This window comes from Cotesia glomerata, linkage group LG5 (genome assembly GCF_020080835.1).
Source record: "Cotesia glomerata isolate CgM1 linkage group LG5, MPM_Cglom_v2.3, whole genome shotgun sequence".
Lineage (NCBI taxonomy): Eukaryota > Metazoa > Arthropoda > Insecta > Hymenoptera > Braconidae > Cotesia > Cotesia glomerata.
In genome coordinates this window covers 24403433-24419524 of record NC_058162.1, presented here as the reverse complement: position 1 = coordinate 24419524, position 16092 = coordinate 24403433, and the positions used below count along the sequence as shown (strand labels likewise).

Sequence of the window (16092 nt, the reverse complement as noted above, 5' to 3'; positions counted from 1 at the left end):
ATACGACGCTATTATGGAGACTATATTCACAGTGTATAGTCTCCGTAGACGCTATAAATGCGACGCGTTAAAAAACAATTACGTGGCATGCGCGAATTAATTTCAATAAGTGTTTATAAGGGGAATCCCAAAACATGCAGAAAAATTGATCGACTGAAGATAAATTTCTCTAATGTAAAAAAAAATGAAAATTTTTATTAAAAAAAAATAAAAACAAGTTCAAGTCGAGGATTGGTAAGAAAAATAATTTTTTTATATAACCTGCATTGAAAATGCGAGTTTCAATGCCTGTTGAACCTTACTTTGTAATTGTAATCCGAACAAAAACAGTTTCACTGTAAAAAAGTCGCACCAAGTCCACGTTCATAAGACTATTAGGAAAAAAAATTTTTTTTTTCTTTACAAAAAGATACAAAATAAAAAAATTAAAAAATCCGAGTAACCGATATGATTGTTTATAATTTTAGGAAATTTAAAAAAATTTTATTGTAGATTTAAAAATTAAAAAATTTTAGAACGTATTTAGTGTGCGCGGTTGCAAAATATTTTACTTTTAATGAAATTCGTAAAATCTATTTACTAGGACTTTAAAAAATTGAAATACACAATGACGCACACCAAGTACGTTCTAAAATTTTTTAATTTTTAAATTTACAAAAAATTTTTTAATTTCCGAAAATCATAAACAATCATATCGGTTACTCAGATTTTTAATTTTTTATTTTGTATCTTTTGTAAAGAAAAAAAAATTTTTTTCCTAATAGTCTTATGAACGTGGACTTGGTGCGACTTTTTACAGTGAAACTGTTTTTGTTCGGATTTTAGTATTTTTGTAATTATAATGAAAATTTACAATTGATAACAACTTAAATCTCGTGTTGACTGCATTTTTACTGCAAACTATCCTTTAAAGCTACAGTTTATGTAGATGTAATTCCAGTGCACCCTGGCGGCCATAGATGCAAGCTATGAATCACTTTTTACTGTAGTTGCGTGTCTATAGGAAGGATTACTACACATTTTTATTTTATCTAGTCTGTGGCGCTGATATTCCCCATCGAAAAAAAGTCAGGATCGAAATTTCTGGGCTTACTACAGTTTGTGCTGATAAAATTTAATAATTTTAAGCGAATTAAGTGTTATAATTGATTATAATTAATTAATATCAGTAAAATAAAGTATAAATTACTTTTATAATATATCATTTTGGAAAAAGGAGAACCATATAATTAAATAAAATTTTGCAACCTCGAAATACCGTTCTGCTTACAGTAAACACAGTCGGTAGTCTGGCGCTCCGTTTACAACGGATTTGAACGGAACTTGGCGCCAGATTCTACCGAATCTGTGGATTTATATATAAATTTATATTTAAGCCTTTTAATATAGTAATACTTTTTATTTTATTACTATTTTTAATGTATATATAATTATTTTTAATACATTAAATATTATATTCGAATTTTATCTATACTTTATTAACAGGCGAGACCATCTTTTTCTCGCTTTGCTCTCACGGAGTTCAACGGAACTATCTCTGTCGCACTCCCAACAGCAGAGCAATTGCAGTTTCGATTGGTTTCACGAAACGAATGAAATTTTTTAAAAAAACGCTTTGTGGTGAAATAGTTTATTAAATTATCTATTATCTCTAAAAACGTTTTTTCAAAATTTCCATTCGTTTCGCTAAGCCGATTGAAACTGCAATCACTGGTCTCGGCTGTTAAGATAATTTAAGAGTTTCCGGGCATATGAAAATACCCATCAAGCGCCAGGTGGTAATTATTATCGTTTTAACATCTTTCTAACCGACGGCTGCTTCTTTATCTGCTCAACGCGGAGTCAACTGTGCATTGAATATTGATATCAACAGACTCGATAGAGTCTGGCGCCAAGTTCCGTTCTCAAGCCAGACTACCGAGTGTGTATATACCGTAAGCAGAACGGATTTTTGAGGTTACAAATTTTTTTTCAAATTTATTTTGATTTTTTTTTTTATATGATATTTTATAATAGTAGTTCATGCTTTTTATTACGCGTATTACTTGATTATTATCAATTATCTTTATAATTTCTATTTAAAATTATTAAAATAATCAGCACAAACTATATAGACCCATATTTTTACATTTTAACTTTTTATTATGTAAAAAGCGGACGGCCAGAGACTAAATAATATAAAGATGCATGCTAATCTTATAATAGATGGGAAACTACAGTGAAAAAAAGATATTTGACAGCTTGCAATTACACACGCCAGGCGGCGCAAGAATAACTTTCACATGAACTATAGCTTAAAGGGGATAGTTTGCCACCGGAAATGTATTAAATTAAAATTGTCAATTTTATTATAATTACAAAAATACTGAAATCGAGCAAAACAGTTTCACTGTAAAAAATCGCGCCAAGTCCACGTTCATAAGACTATGAAGAAAAAAAAATTTTATTTCTTTACAAAAGATATAAAATAAAAATTAAAAATCCAAGTAACCGATATGGTTGTATATGATTTTCGGAAATTAAAAAATTTTGTTGTAAATTTAAAAATTAAAAGAAACAATTTTAGAACGTACTTGGTGTGCGTCATTGTGTACTTCAATTTTTTTAAAAGTCCTAGTAGATAGATTTTAGGAATTTCATAAAAAGTGAAATTTTTCGTAACCACGCACACTAAATACGTTCCAAAATTGTTTCTTTTAATTTTTAAATTTACAACAAAATTTTTTTTAATTTCCGAAAATCATATACAACCATATCGGTTACTTGGATTTTTTAATTTTTTATTTTATATCTTTTTGTAAAGAAATAAAATTTTTTTTTTCTTAATAGTCTTATAAACGTGGACTTGGCGTGATTTTTTTACAGTGAAAATGTTTTTGTTCGGATCCTTGAGTAAAGTGTGAACTAAGTAAAATTTTAAAGTTACAAGCTTAATATTAACTAAACGTTTGAGTAAGGTTAGCATTGAGTTGAGTAATTTGGAGTAGAGTTAGGATTCAACTATTAAAGAAAAATAATAGTTTAAAAACTAAAAACACGCTTTTTATAGAAAACCAAACTAAAATAGAAAATTTTTTAATAAATTTAAATTGTAGTGTTAAAAATTTCAATAAATATAAATTAATAATAGTGTAAATAAAAAAAATGTATTTTATTTTAAAAAGCGTGGGGTGCTTTTTTAAGATATCAAAATGATAATCACTCTACTCATATCTGTCAATAAAATATTTATAACTATTGACACCATGCACCCCACGCTTTTTTTAAAATAAAATACATTTTTTTATTTACACTATTATTAATTTATATTTATTGAAATTTTTAACACTATTCTTAATTTAAATTTATTAAAATTTATTTTCTATTTTTAGTTTGGTTTTCTATAAAAGCGTGTTTTAGTTTTTTAAACTATTATTTATTTTTTACTTTTAGTTTGGTTTATTTATAAAAGCGTGATTTTTTAGTTTTTAAACTATTATTTGTTGATTATCAAAAATATTCAGGCGCGCAAATTACCCACGGAGAGTTACATACTGACAAACTGACATACAAGTGAAGCTAATATAAAGCGTGTAAAACCTACGGAGGAAAACACCTGGTTTCGAAATATAACTTCGGGATGGTCATCAGAGGATTCCGGGTTGATGTACGGGTTTATCTGTGCCATTCCCGATGAAAACCTACGGAGGAAAACACCTGGTTTCGAGATATAACTTCGGGATGGTCATCAGAGGATTCCGGGTTGATGTACGGGTTTATCTGTGCCATTCCCGATGAAAACCTACGGAGGAAAACACCTGGTTTCGAGATATAACTTCGGGATGGTCATCAGAGGTTTCCGGGTTGATGTACGGGTTTATCTGTGCCATTCCCGATGAAAACCTACGGAAGAAAACACTTGGTTTCGAAATATAACATCGAGATGGTCATCAGAGGATTAGGGTTGACGTACGGGTTTATCTGTGCCATTCCCGATGAAAACCTACGGAGGAAAACACCTGGTTTCGAGATATAACTTCGGGATGGTCATCAGAGGATGACTAGGAAGGTCATCACCTGGGTTCTAGGTTGATAATAATCAAAATTTAAATAATATCATTATGGTAGTCTCTTTATGCGAAGGAGAGTTACATACTGACAAACTGACAAACTGACAAACTGACAAACTGACAAACTGACAAACTGACAAACTGACAAACTGACAAACTGACAAACTGACAAACTGACAAACTGACAAACTGACAAACTGACAAACTGACAAACTGACAAACTGACAAACTGACAAACTGACATACAAGTGAAGCTAATATAAAAAGCGTGTAAAAGTTCTTTTACTCATGGGTTATTGAGTACAGTTGGCACGGAGTTGAATTATTTGGAGTAAAGTTGTCTCCCTGCCGTTGAACCAACCGAAAATAGACAATTTCAGACCAATGCGACTGTGCCGGGCAGGAATCAATTATTTCTTCCCGGCGGACAGAAAATGACGATTTTCTGTCCGCGAGCTGAAGTTGCAGCTTTATTTTCAATCCTATCAATTGTTTGTTTATTTTATACCATTATAATTGTCATTCTAACCGTTAACTGTACTGACATATTATAATTCTGTTATTAAGCATAAATAAGAATGACAAAAGAAAACTATTCAATTTACGAATAATGTTCGATAAAAAATAAACTATTACTTTCTATTTGATTATAAGTTTTATGATAAAATTGTATTTTCGCTATTCGTCTGAAACTATCTAGTTCTGGTTGGCTCCAGACATAAAAACTAGCATTTTTAATGCAACTTATATGAAAAATATAATGTGTGACGCGGGATGAAACACGATTTCAGACCGAGTGATGCCAGCCCTCGCTTCGCTCGGGCAGGCAACTTCACTCTGGTCTGAAATCGTTTTGTTTCATCCCTAGTCACACAATATACTATTATTGTTAAAGTAATTTTATAAAATTTTTTTTTATTCTATGAATCTTATAGAAATACAAAAAAATTTATATGAAAATTAAGTAAGCCATCTGAAAAATTTTTAACTTCCCGCCAAGAAAATCGAAGATTTTTAAAAATCGGGAAGTTATTGTTTTCACCCCGTTTTGCAAAAATCGAGTTTTCATCAGATCTCGACGTTTGAAAGTCACAGGAAGTTTCCCTGACTATCCCCGCGAAGTTGTCACGGTGTGTGTGTGTGTGTGTGAAAGTATGTGAACCGCTTATAACTTTTGAACGGCTTGACCGATTTCATCGCGATTGGTGCTATTCGAAAGGGCTTGACCAAACTTAGATTTTGAAAACTATTTGGACCGATTCAGATCAATAGATTTTGAGAAATCTTCAAAAAACTGAAAAAAAAATTTTTTTCAAATGTGGTTTTTTCGGAATAACTTTTAAACGGCTTAATGGTTCAATTCCAAAAACTAATCAGCTCTTAACCTCATAAAACCACGTCGATCGCCACCAGTCCGGTCAAAATTGGTTGATTCGTTCGAGAGATATCGTGAACGAAAGAAAACCGAAAAAAGTATTTTTTCAGAATAACTCCGAAATTCCTAGCGCGATCAATTCAAAATTTGAGATTCTTTGTGAGGCTTGAAAAACTGCGTCGAAAATCGGTTTATTCATTCAAAAGTTATTGCGGTTTAAAAATTCAAAAAATAGTGTCTTATCAAATCTCTATCAGACTTTTGAGCTCGAAGAGCTCAAAAGGATATGAAAGCAATCTCTCTGAGCTCGGAGAGCTCAACCTCTATATAACCCATAAATTGTATTTTTAAGCTCGAAGAGCTCAAAAATGTCATTGGTGCAATTTTAAGCGCCTAAGTATGGAATTAGCGGAAAGTTGCAGAGATGGCCTTCAGGGTCAACCGTTTTTCTAATTTTTTTTTTTTGTGGACCTGTGTGATAAAAATCATACAATAGAATTAATTATTTATTAATTATACACACAAGTAACTAAGGTACTTTCAGTATACTAGCTTCTATAGTCGATGTTTAAGTTCAAAATAACCGAAGTAACCTATTTTGGTACTCTATAACTTTTGAACGGCTCTATCGATCAACTCCAAAAACTAATCAGCTCTTAAGCTTCAAAAACCATGTTGATCGCCGCTAATCCAGTCAAAATCGGTTGATTCGTTCGAGATATATCTTGAGATATCAATTTAATCTTGAAGATTCTTTATGAGGCTTAAAAAACTGCGTCGAATGCTGCGAACCACGTGAAAATCGGTTCATTCATTCAAAAGTTATTGCGGTTTGAAAATTCAAAAAATAGTGTTTTATCAGAATTTTGAGCTCGAAAAGCTCAAAAGAATAGATAAGCTGTCTCTTTGAGCTCAGAGAGCTCAAAACAACATATAAATTGTATTTTTGAGCTCGAAGAGCTCAAAAACGTCGTTGGTGCAATTTTAAGCGCCTAAGTATGGAATTAGCGGGAAGTTGCAGGGATGGCCTTCAGGGTCAATCGTTTTCCTAATTTTTTGTTATTGAAAATATAAATTATTAATTAATTAATGATTGCAAAAAAAATTAAAAAAAAATTCATTTGTAAAAAACTTGAAAAGCTGTAAGTGCAATTTTTAATAAATATTTTTTTGTTCTAATTCAATTAATAAAAAAAAAAAAAAAACAAAAAATTAAAAACGTCGGCTAACTTTAGTGTTATTAATTTATTTGTTATAAAATTATTAAATATATGTTAAATTAATTTTCATTTAAAAAGTTTAAGTTTTTATTTCAGAACTGATATTGAAAAAAAAAAAAATCTGTCTGTAAATTTAAATTAGCGCTCTTTCAAAATGACCGCGCGCCTGCGCACTAAAAATCTGATAAACTATACTGTACACTGCACATCTGTATGCATATGTACTTACTTACAAACTTTCATTCAGTAACAAGTACAACAGTCATTCGCGCCAAAACGTAACGGCTTCTTGCAGACAAAATTGATATGCATAAAAAATAAATCGGTAAAATATTTATTTACTCTTTTTGTTGTTTGCATCAACTAATTAGAGTTTTTATTTACTTATTAGTAAAGACGTTACTATGAAAACTGGAGGTTTAGCCGTAGCCGCCGTCGCTTCGGAAAATTTGGAGGTTAGTCTAATGTTTTTTGTAAAAAAAACTCATATTTTCTATAAAATATTTTTCACTGTTATTTGATTAAATTGTTTTTTTCATCTTCAGCAAGACAAATCTAAAAAAGCATTGCAAACTCTTCAGCCAGCAGCCACGGACAAGGAAAATCTTGTTGGAGTAAGCCGACAATTAAAATCCAGTGGCCCTGCTTCAGGTCCTGTCAAGAAGTAAGATTGTTTTTTTAATATTTATTTTGGATTTATTGAATTAAACAAGTATTTTTGTTTTTGGTTTTTAAAAATTCAGTTTTTTGACAAGTGGACGTTGATTACTTTTTTTATTTTCAACAGAAATTTTATTGAGAAAATTTAGTAAAAAGTGGGGAATAATTTATTGAAATTAATGTAGGAGATATTGAATAATTTTAAGAATTTTTTTAACAAATAAAGTATTTATGTATTTATTTTAATTATGACAAAAGAAAATTGACAGAGAAAATTTTAAAAATTAAATTTTTTTTTTAATTTTTCGAATCAAATTTGTTTGTTAAATAAAATTAATAAATTATTAAGTGACTGCTAACTTTAATGTCATCAATAATTTAATTTAAAAAAATTTAATTTTTTTTATAACAATATTAATAATTTGAATTTTTATAAAATATATAATTGAAATTGATAATTTATTTTTAATCTAACAAATTAAAATTAAGATGAAAAAAAAAAGGTATTCTAAGAAATGTCAAAAAATTTTTTTTAAATATACTTAAATTGAAATCGGATTCAATAAATAATACCTTATAAGACTAATTATTTATATTATTAAAAGAATAAGAAAAATTTTGAGTCCAGGAGAGTCATATGATAAAATCGGTTTTTTTAGTTAAATTTAATGTTACTACAAAGATCTTGATTTGAATTTGTGCCTTTTCAAGGTTTCATATCATTCTCACCGATAGTCAATTTATTATGATAAGTATTTAGGCTGTATAAGAAAATTCTCTATCTCTAGATATATAATTGAGAAATTACCTAGTATCTTGTAAACTATTGATATTTTTAAAGATATAAGCTCATCCTGGTGTTACACTCATCAAGACCTTTCATTTGAGTACCCACATCAATTTTTCATATACTTTATATATTTATATATTTCAAAAATACCATATATATAAAATATATAAAAAATGCCATGTGGGTATTTAAATGAAAGATCTCGATGAGTGTAACATCAAAATGAGTTGATATCTTGAAAAATGTTAATAATTAAGATATGACATTGTATCTTGTGAACTATTGACATTTTTTAAGATATAAGCTCACCCTGGCATTACACTCATCGAGACCTTTCATTTGAATACCCACATCAATTTTTCATATATTTTATATATTTATATCTTTCACAAATACCATATATATAAAATATATAAAAAATGACATGTGGGTACTCAAATGAAAGGTCTCGATTAGTGTAACATTGAAATGAGTTTATATCTTAAAAAATGTCAATAATTGAGAAATTACATTATATCTTGTCAACTATTGGCATTTTTAAAGATATAAGATCATCCCGATGTTACACTCATCGAGACCTTTCATTTGAGTACCCACATCAATTTTTCATATATTTTATATATTTCACAAATACCATATATATAAAATATATGAAAAATGACATGTGGGTACTTAAATGAAAGGTCTCGATTAGTGTAACATCGAAACGAGTTTATGTCTTAAAAAATGTCAATAATTGATAAATGACATTGTATTTTTTTCAACTAATGATATTTTTTAAGATATAAGCTCATCTCGACATTACACTAATTGAGACCTTTCATTTGAGTACCCACATCAATTTTTCATATATTTTATATATTTATATATTTCACAAATACCATATATATAAAATATATGAAAAATGCCATGTGGGTACTTAAATGAAAGGTCTCGATTAGTGTAACATCGAAACGAGTTTATGTCTTAAAAAATGTCAATAATTGATAATTGACATTGTATTTTTTTCAACTAATGATATTTTTTAAGATATAAGCTCATCCCGACATTACACTCATTGAGACCTTTCATTTGAGTACCCACATCAATTTTTCATATATTTTATATATTTATATATATGTATATATGAAAAATATATCAAAATGCATGTGGGTACTCAAATAAAAGCTCTTGATGAGCGTAACAGCAATATGAGCTTACATCTTTAAGAATATCAATAATTAAGAAATGACCTTGTATCTTGTGGAATATTGACATTTTTAAAGATATAAGCTCACCTCGACATTACACTCATCGAGACCTTTCATTTGAGTACCCACATCAATTTTCCATATATTTATATATATTATATTTATATATATTATATTTATGTATATATAAAAAATATATCAAAAATGCTTGTGGGTATTCAAATAAAAGCTCTTGATGTGTACAACATCAAAATGAGCTTATATCTTTAAAAACGTCAATCGTTAAAAATGTACAATGCAATTTAATAAAAATCATTATTTAATAAAGCAAAATTTAATTTATTTTTTAAAATAATGGAATTTAATTATTTTTTCAGTGAGATGTCAGAAAAAACTAAAAAAGAGGCTCCAAAAAAAGACAAGAAAATAAAAAAAATAATATTCAAAGATAAAGCTTGCCAAACTGCCAGAGGGAATAAAATAAAAATAGAAGTTGAAGATTTGACATCTGAAGGTACTATAATTTTAAAAATTTATAATTCATTATACATACATTTATTATATTTATATTTATTATAAATAACAATGCATAATAATAAAATAAAATTTCCCACAGCTGGTCCAAGTGAAGACTACTGGCAAGTGCTAGCGGAAAGAAGGCGCATTGCTCTCGACGATGCTTTAGAAGAAAACAAAGGGCTAACTGAGCGCGTTGCTAAACTTGAGGAAGAGAAGAAAATTTATAAAGAAATGCTTGACGAAACTCGAGCCCTCGTAGAAGTCCTTCAGGTAATTATAATTATATTTTATATTATTATTAAATAATAATAAGTATAATAAATGTTAATTAAAATAATTTGTTACAGGAAATGATTGGAGAGGATCGTAGTGACATAAATAATTCCCTGGAAGATACACTATGATAAAATACTTAGTTTTTATTTATTTAAATATCAATTTTATACAGGTATAATTAATTATTGAACAATTGACTGATTTTAATTTATTATTAACTTTTGATACACCTGAGTAATTAATCAAACATTTAATTAGTTAATCACAAATAACAGTATAGTAACAGTCGAGACATAAAAACTTTTCTACTTTTATATTTAAATAATCAACACAAGTAAATTTATTATCGAGTAACAGATATAAAATATATATAAAATTAACTTTAACGATTATATTATTATTTTTTTTCATTAATAATAAGTAATAACATGTAATTAAAGATGTGTAAAAAATAAATCAGCTGGTGATTAATATTTGTTTAAATGCACGCTTCTCGTACATTACATTTATAAAATTATAAATTTCTGATTAGTTATATTAATATTAATATTAGGAGTAATTAATCTTCGTCTTTAAAGCGACGGTAAATTGATTGGACATAAGTAAAAACACATTTCCAATCGGGTTTGCGCATCACAACCATGTCTTCGACATCCAAAAGAGGTACTATTCCTGCTATTTCTCTATAAATAAATTAATTTATTAATGATAATTAATTTAGAAGACATTTTATGGTTTTAAAATATTTTTTTTTTAAATTAATATTAATAAAAAAAATTCTGATTAGATTTACACTGAAATTTAACTGACATTAAAAATTTTTTTAGAATTTTTTTAATAATAAAATTATGGTAAAAAAAAATTGAAAAGGAAAATTTTGTCTGTAAAAATAAAAAAAAGTAGCAACCTTGCAGTCACTATGTGACTGCCGTTACTTGTGAACTATAAACAAAATTTTGCGGTATAAAATAATGACTTTTGTAAAATTGCACAGTACTTCCGTAATTACTGATTTTTTTAAAGATATAAGCTCATCCTGATGTTACATTCTTCAAGAGCTTTAATTTGAGTACCCACATGCATTTTTGATATATTCATATTAGGGTGCTTTTTTTTTTTCAACTATTTTTTTTTTTTTTTTTCAGTTCCATCGTGAAATTTTGTTGCAAGTACCCAAAAAAAAAAATACCCTGAAAATTTAGGCCCTTAATATTAATATTAAGACTCTAAGTCGCTAAAATCAATATTTTTGGAGATATTTAATAATATTTTAAAAAGATATTTTTTATAAATTGACGCAATTTTCGATAAACATTTTAAATTATTAAAAATTCATCATTAAATATCTCTGAAAATTTTGATTTTAGCGACTTGGTGCTCAGGACCTTTTTTGTAGGAAATTAAATGCTCTTCAAGTTTGTTATTTACGTTTTTTCTGTAGCTCTTGTGATTCACGAGATAAATGCGAAAAAACGCGAATTTCATGGAAAAATCGAGTTTAGAGGCCTGTACTACCACGCCGGTTCGAGTTACGGCTTGGCCGCGATGGACACTTGTAGAACATTCAATTCTAAAAAAAACCCGTCCACGGTCGAAGCAATGCTATGAAATGCCAGTGAGCTATAGAAATTTAAACATAAAAAAATCAAAATTTCTGTGTCTTGTTAAGGGGAAATCTCTAAACGCCTGGGTCGAGGTCTTAATATTAATATTAAGGGTCCAAACTTTCAGGGTATTTTTTTTTTGGGTACTTGCAACAAAATTTCACGATGGAACTGAAAAAAAAAAGCACCCTAATTCATATATATAATATATATAAATATATGAAAAATTGATATGGGTACTCAAATGAAAGGTCTTGATGAGTGTAACATCAGGATGAGATTATATCTTTAAAAATGTCAATAGTTCACAAGATACAAGGTCATTTCTTTATTATTGACATTTTTTTTAGATATAAGCTCATCTCGATGTTGCACTCATCGAGACCTTTCATTTAAGTACCCACATCAATTTTTCACATATTTATATATATTTTATATATTGTATATATGTATATATGAAAAATATATCAAAAATCCATGTGGGAATTCAAATAAAAGCTTTTGATGACTGTAACATCGGGATGAGCTTATATCTTAAAAAATGTCAATAGTTCACAAGATACAAGGTCATTTTTTAAGATCTAAGCTCATCTCGATGTTACACTCATCAAAAGCTTTCATTTGAATACCCACATGTATTTTTGATATATTTTTCATATATACTTATACATAATATATATAAATATATGAAAAATTGATGTGGGTACTCAAATTAAAGGTCTTGATGAGTATAACATTGGGATGAGCTTATATCTTTAAAAATGTCAATAGTTCACAAGATACAAGGTCATTTCTTAATTATTGACATTTTTTTAGATTTAAGCTCATCTCGATGTTGCACTCTTCGAGACCTTTCATTTAAGTACACACATGCATTTTTGATATATTTTTCATATATACATATATGTAATATAAATAAATTTATGAAAAGTGATGTGGGTACTCAAATGAAAGATCTCGATGAGTATAATTTCGGGGTGAGCTTATATCTTTAAAAATATTAGTTCACAAGATACAAGGTCATTTCTTAATTATTGACATTTTAAAAAATATAAGCTCATCCTGATGTTACACTCATCAAGAGCTTTCATTTGAGTACCCACATGCATTTTTGATATATTTTTCATATATACATATATATAATATATATAAATATATGAAAAAATGATGTGGGTACTCAAATGAAAGGTCTTGATGAGTGTAATTTTGGGGTGAGCTTATATCTTTAAAAATGTTAATAGTTCACAAGATACAAGGTCATTTCTTAATTATTGATATTTTTAAAGATGTAAGCTTATCTCGATGGAACACTCATCAAGAGCTTTCATTTGAGTACCCACATCAATTTTTCATATATTTATATATATTATATATATTGTATATATGTATATATGAAAAATATATCAAAAATACATGTGGGTATTCAAATAAAAGCTTTTGATGAGTGTAACATCGGGATGAGCTTATATCTTAAAAAATGTCAATAGTTCACGAGATACAAGGTCATTTTTTAAGATGTAAGCTCATCTCGATGTTACACTCATCAAGAGCTTTCATTTGAATACCCACATGTATTTTTGATATATTTTTCATATATACTTATACATAATATATATAAATATATGAAAAATTGATGTGGGTACTCAAATGAAAGGTCTTGATGAGTATAACATTGGGATGAGCTTATATCTTTAAAAATATCAATAGTTCTCGAGATACATGGCCATTTTTTAATTATGTACCTAGAGATAGAGCATTTTCGAATGCAGCCTAAATACTTATCATAATAAATTGACTATCAGTGAGAATGAAATAAAACCTTGAAAAGGCACAAATTAAAGTCAAGATCTTTGCAATGACACTAAATTTCACTTAAAAAAACCGTTTTTACCATATGAATATCCTGGACAAAAATTTTCTCTTATTCTCTTAATAATATAGATTATATGTGAATAATTTCTATGGTATTTTTTTCATCATAATTGATTTGTTATAAAAATTTATAAATTTGACAGCCGTCGGCTAATTTTACAATCATAAATCTATTTATAATTTTATATCAATGAAATAATCATTAAAAAAAATTTAATCAAAAAATTTCATATGTGAAAATAAAAAAAAAATGATTATTAATGATTATGATAAATTATTATTATTAATGAAAATTTTTAGAAGCACTTTTTTTAAAAATAAAAAAACATTGACAGCTGTCAGCTGACTTCAGTATCATAATAAATAATAGTTTAAAAAAACTAAAAACACGCTTTTTATAGAAAACCAAACTAAAAAATAGAAAATAAATTTAAATTAAGAATAGTGTTAAAAATTTCAATAAATATAAATTAATAATAGTGTAAATAAAAAAAATGTATTTTATTTTAAAAAAAGCGTGGGGTGCATGGTGTCAATAGTTATAAATATTTTATTGACAGATATGAGTAGAGTGATTATCATTTTGATAATATCTTAAAAAGCACCCACGCTTTTTAAAATAAAATACATTTTAGTAGATTTCATAGAAATCTAACTATTGCATTGGTCCTCATGACGGAACTTTTGAAAAATTTTGCTATATTTCGAATCAGCTCGTCAAGCGAATTCAGAAAATGCATATGGTTCAAAAGTTTATATATGTATGTATTTATATATATATATATATATATATATATATATATATATATATATATATATATATATATATATATATTTATATATATATGGGATATAACGCGGCTTGTCAGGACGATAGCGTCGCCAATTTACAACGGATCTCTACCAAACTCAACATACTTATTCTACAGATAAATACCAAAGTCAAGTTCGAAGATGAGCTTAATCGGTCAAGTAATTTAGAAATACCAGGATTTCAAAATTTTGAAAATCATAAAAATTCATATTTCTTCACTTTCGAACTCGAATAACTTTTGAATGGGATAACTTATTGAAATTCTGTTGCATCCAAAAGCTCTTTAAATAAGCTTTAATGTGAGTACCATGTCATATGTGTAGTCTCAAAATTATGCCCCATTCCCCTATGCCAATTATGAAATTTGCTATTGCACTGGTTTTAGTATTTGTCCGTCGATATATATTTTTGTCGATTGCATATAAGTTAAAAGCCCTAGTTCTGTATACAATCTTCGTTATATTTTTTCTATTCATGATGAAATCTACTTCCATTTCGGCTGCCGAATGGTCTTTTTATTTACACTATTATTAATTTATATTTATTGAAATTTTTAACACTATTCTTAATTTAAATTTATTTTTTATTTTTAGTTTGGTTTTCTATAAAAGCGTGTTTTTAGTTTTTTAAACTATTATTTATTTTTACTTTTAGTTTGGTTTATTTATAAAAGCGTGATTTTTTAGTTTTTTTAAACTATTATTTGTTGATTATCAAAAATATTCAGGCGCGCAAATTACCCACGGAGAGTTACATACTGACATACTGACATACTGACAAACTGACATACAAGTGAAGCTAATATAAAGCGTGTAATAAATAAAATTAAACCCAAAAATACTCACTCAGCTTTTTCAAACGCCAGAGTAAAATTTTTCCTTCGATTTTCCGGCTTGAGTTTGTCGTAATCAAAAGCTTCTGGCTTGAAATGATGAAGAAGAGCACAAAAAGCCAGACCATTGTTCCAACTGGTAGAAAAATTGTCTATCTGAACATTCTGAAGCCAAAATTAAACAATCATATTTTTTCCCGCCATTTTCAAAATTTATTAAAAAACAAACAAGTGCTGCCACTTTTCAAAAAACCAAAATAAATAGTACAAAATACACACCTCATACTCTTTAGTCTTCGCCCGGCACCAAGATAGCAATCGTTCCTTGATCTGGACCGCATTATTCTGAACGACCGGGTCAGTAAACTTAAATGTAAATTCTTTGGGCGTTCCTGGTGTCCTTGGTGTACTGAAACGACAATAATAATGATTAAATATCAATCATCAATCAATAAATAAAAAAAAAAAAACTAACCTCGGAGTACTGGAGCTATTTTGACGATCAAGTTCACGGAACTTAGCAAACGGTGACATTGGTTTCTTATTAACTGAAAAAACATGCAAAGACTAATTAATTAATTTTGCTGGTTATTAACCGGTGCTCCATGCTGCTCGAAATTAAATCTAAAGCGACTAGATTCAATCTATAGAATTAATTATTGAACCCGGTAATTTAAAAATACTAAATTAATTATTTAATTAATAAGCCGAACAAAAATGAAAACTGTGTCTAAGAAATCTACGATCTCACCATGATCCAAGCGTTGATCAGAAGTCTTTAAGTGCTTGGTAATTAAAAACATTTCCTAAAATATTTAAGTAAGTCAAAAAATTAAATATTAATTAATAGTGATTAAATAAAGCCTGGCTTAAAAAAATTCTAATTAAATA

General features: G+C 28.0%; 2 protein-coding genes across 3 annotated transcripts; one reads left to right on the top strand and one right to left on the bottom strand.

Moving 5' to 3' along the window:
• The first annotated feature begins 6821 nt into the window (after positions 1–6821).
• Positions 6822–10272, top strand: LOC123265298 (geminin). 2 transcript variants are annotated; one of them, XM_044728994.1, is made up of 6 exons: positions 6822–6969; positions 7036–7099; positions 7190–7308; positions 9662–9798; positions 9901–10073; positions 10151–10272. In XM_044728994.1, exons 2-6 carry the CDS (start codon positions 7049–7051, stop codon positions 10205–10207), a joined length of 537 nt encoding a protein of 178 aa, XP_044584929.1. In that variant the 5' UTR covers positions 6822–6969; positions 7036–7048; the 3' UTR covers positions 10208–10272. The 2 variants fall into 2 exon arrangements, with proteins under 2 accessions (XP_044584929.1, XP_044584930.1); XM_044728995.1 differs by having other exon boundaries at positions 6842–6969; positions 7041–7099.
• A 257-nt stretch (positions 10273–10529) lies between these two features.
• On the bottom strand, positions 10530–16090 carry LOC123265299 (smoothelin-like). The gene is made up of 5 exons (XM_044728996.1): positions 15953–16090; positions 15677–15749; positions 15481–15610; positions 15215–15366; positions 10530–10762 (listed from the first exon to the last, which is right to left on the bottom strand). Exons 1-5 carry the CDS (start codon positions 16002–16004, stop codon positions 10639–10641), a joined length of 531 nt encoding a protein of 176 aa, XP_044584931.1. The 5' UTR covers positions 16005–16090; the 3' UTR covers positions 10530–10638.
• Positions 16091–16092: the final 2 nt, after the last annotated feature.

Bases quoted from the DNA above. Each gene is read 5' to 3' on its own strand.
- LOC123265298 (XM_044728994.1), top strand. From the start codon at position 7,049: ATGAAAACTGGAGGTTTAGCCGTAGCCGCCGTCGCTTCGGAAAATTTG. The intron at 7,309-9,661 runs GTAAGATTGTTT...TTATTTTTTCAG, and splicing joins GCTTCAGGTCCTGTCAAGAA to TGAGATGTCAGAAAAAACTA. The intron at 9,799-9,900 runs GTACTATAATTT...AATTTCCCACAG, and splicing joins TGAAGATTTGACATCTGAAG to CTGGTCCAAGTGAAGACTAC.
- LOC123265299 (XM_044728996.1), bottom strand. From the start codon at position 16,004: ATGTTTTTAATTACCAAGCACTTAAAGACTTCTGATCAACGCTTGGAT. The intron at 15,611-15,676 runs GTTAGTTTTTTT...TTGTCGTTTCAG, and splicing joins AATAGCTCCAGTACTCCGAG to TACACCAAGGACACCAGGAA. The intron at 10,763-15,214 runs GTGAGTATTTTT...ATTTATTTATAG, and splicing joins CTGGCGTTTGAAAAAGCTGA to AGAAATAGCAGGAATAGTAC.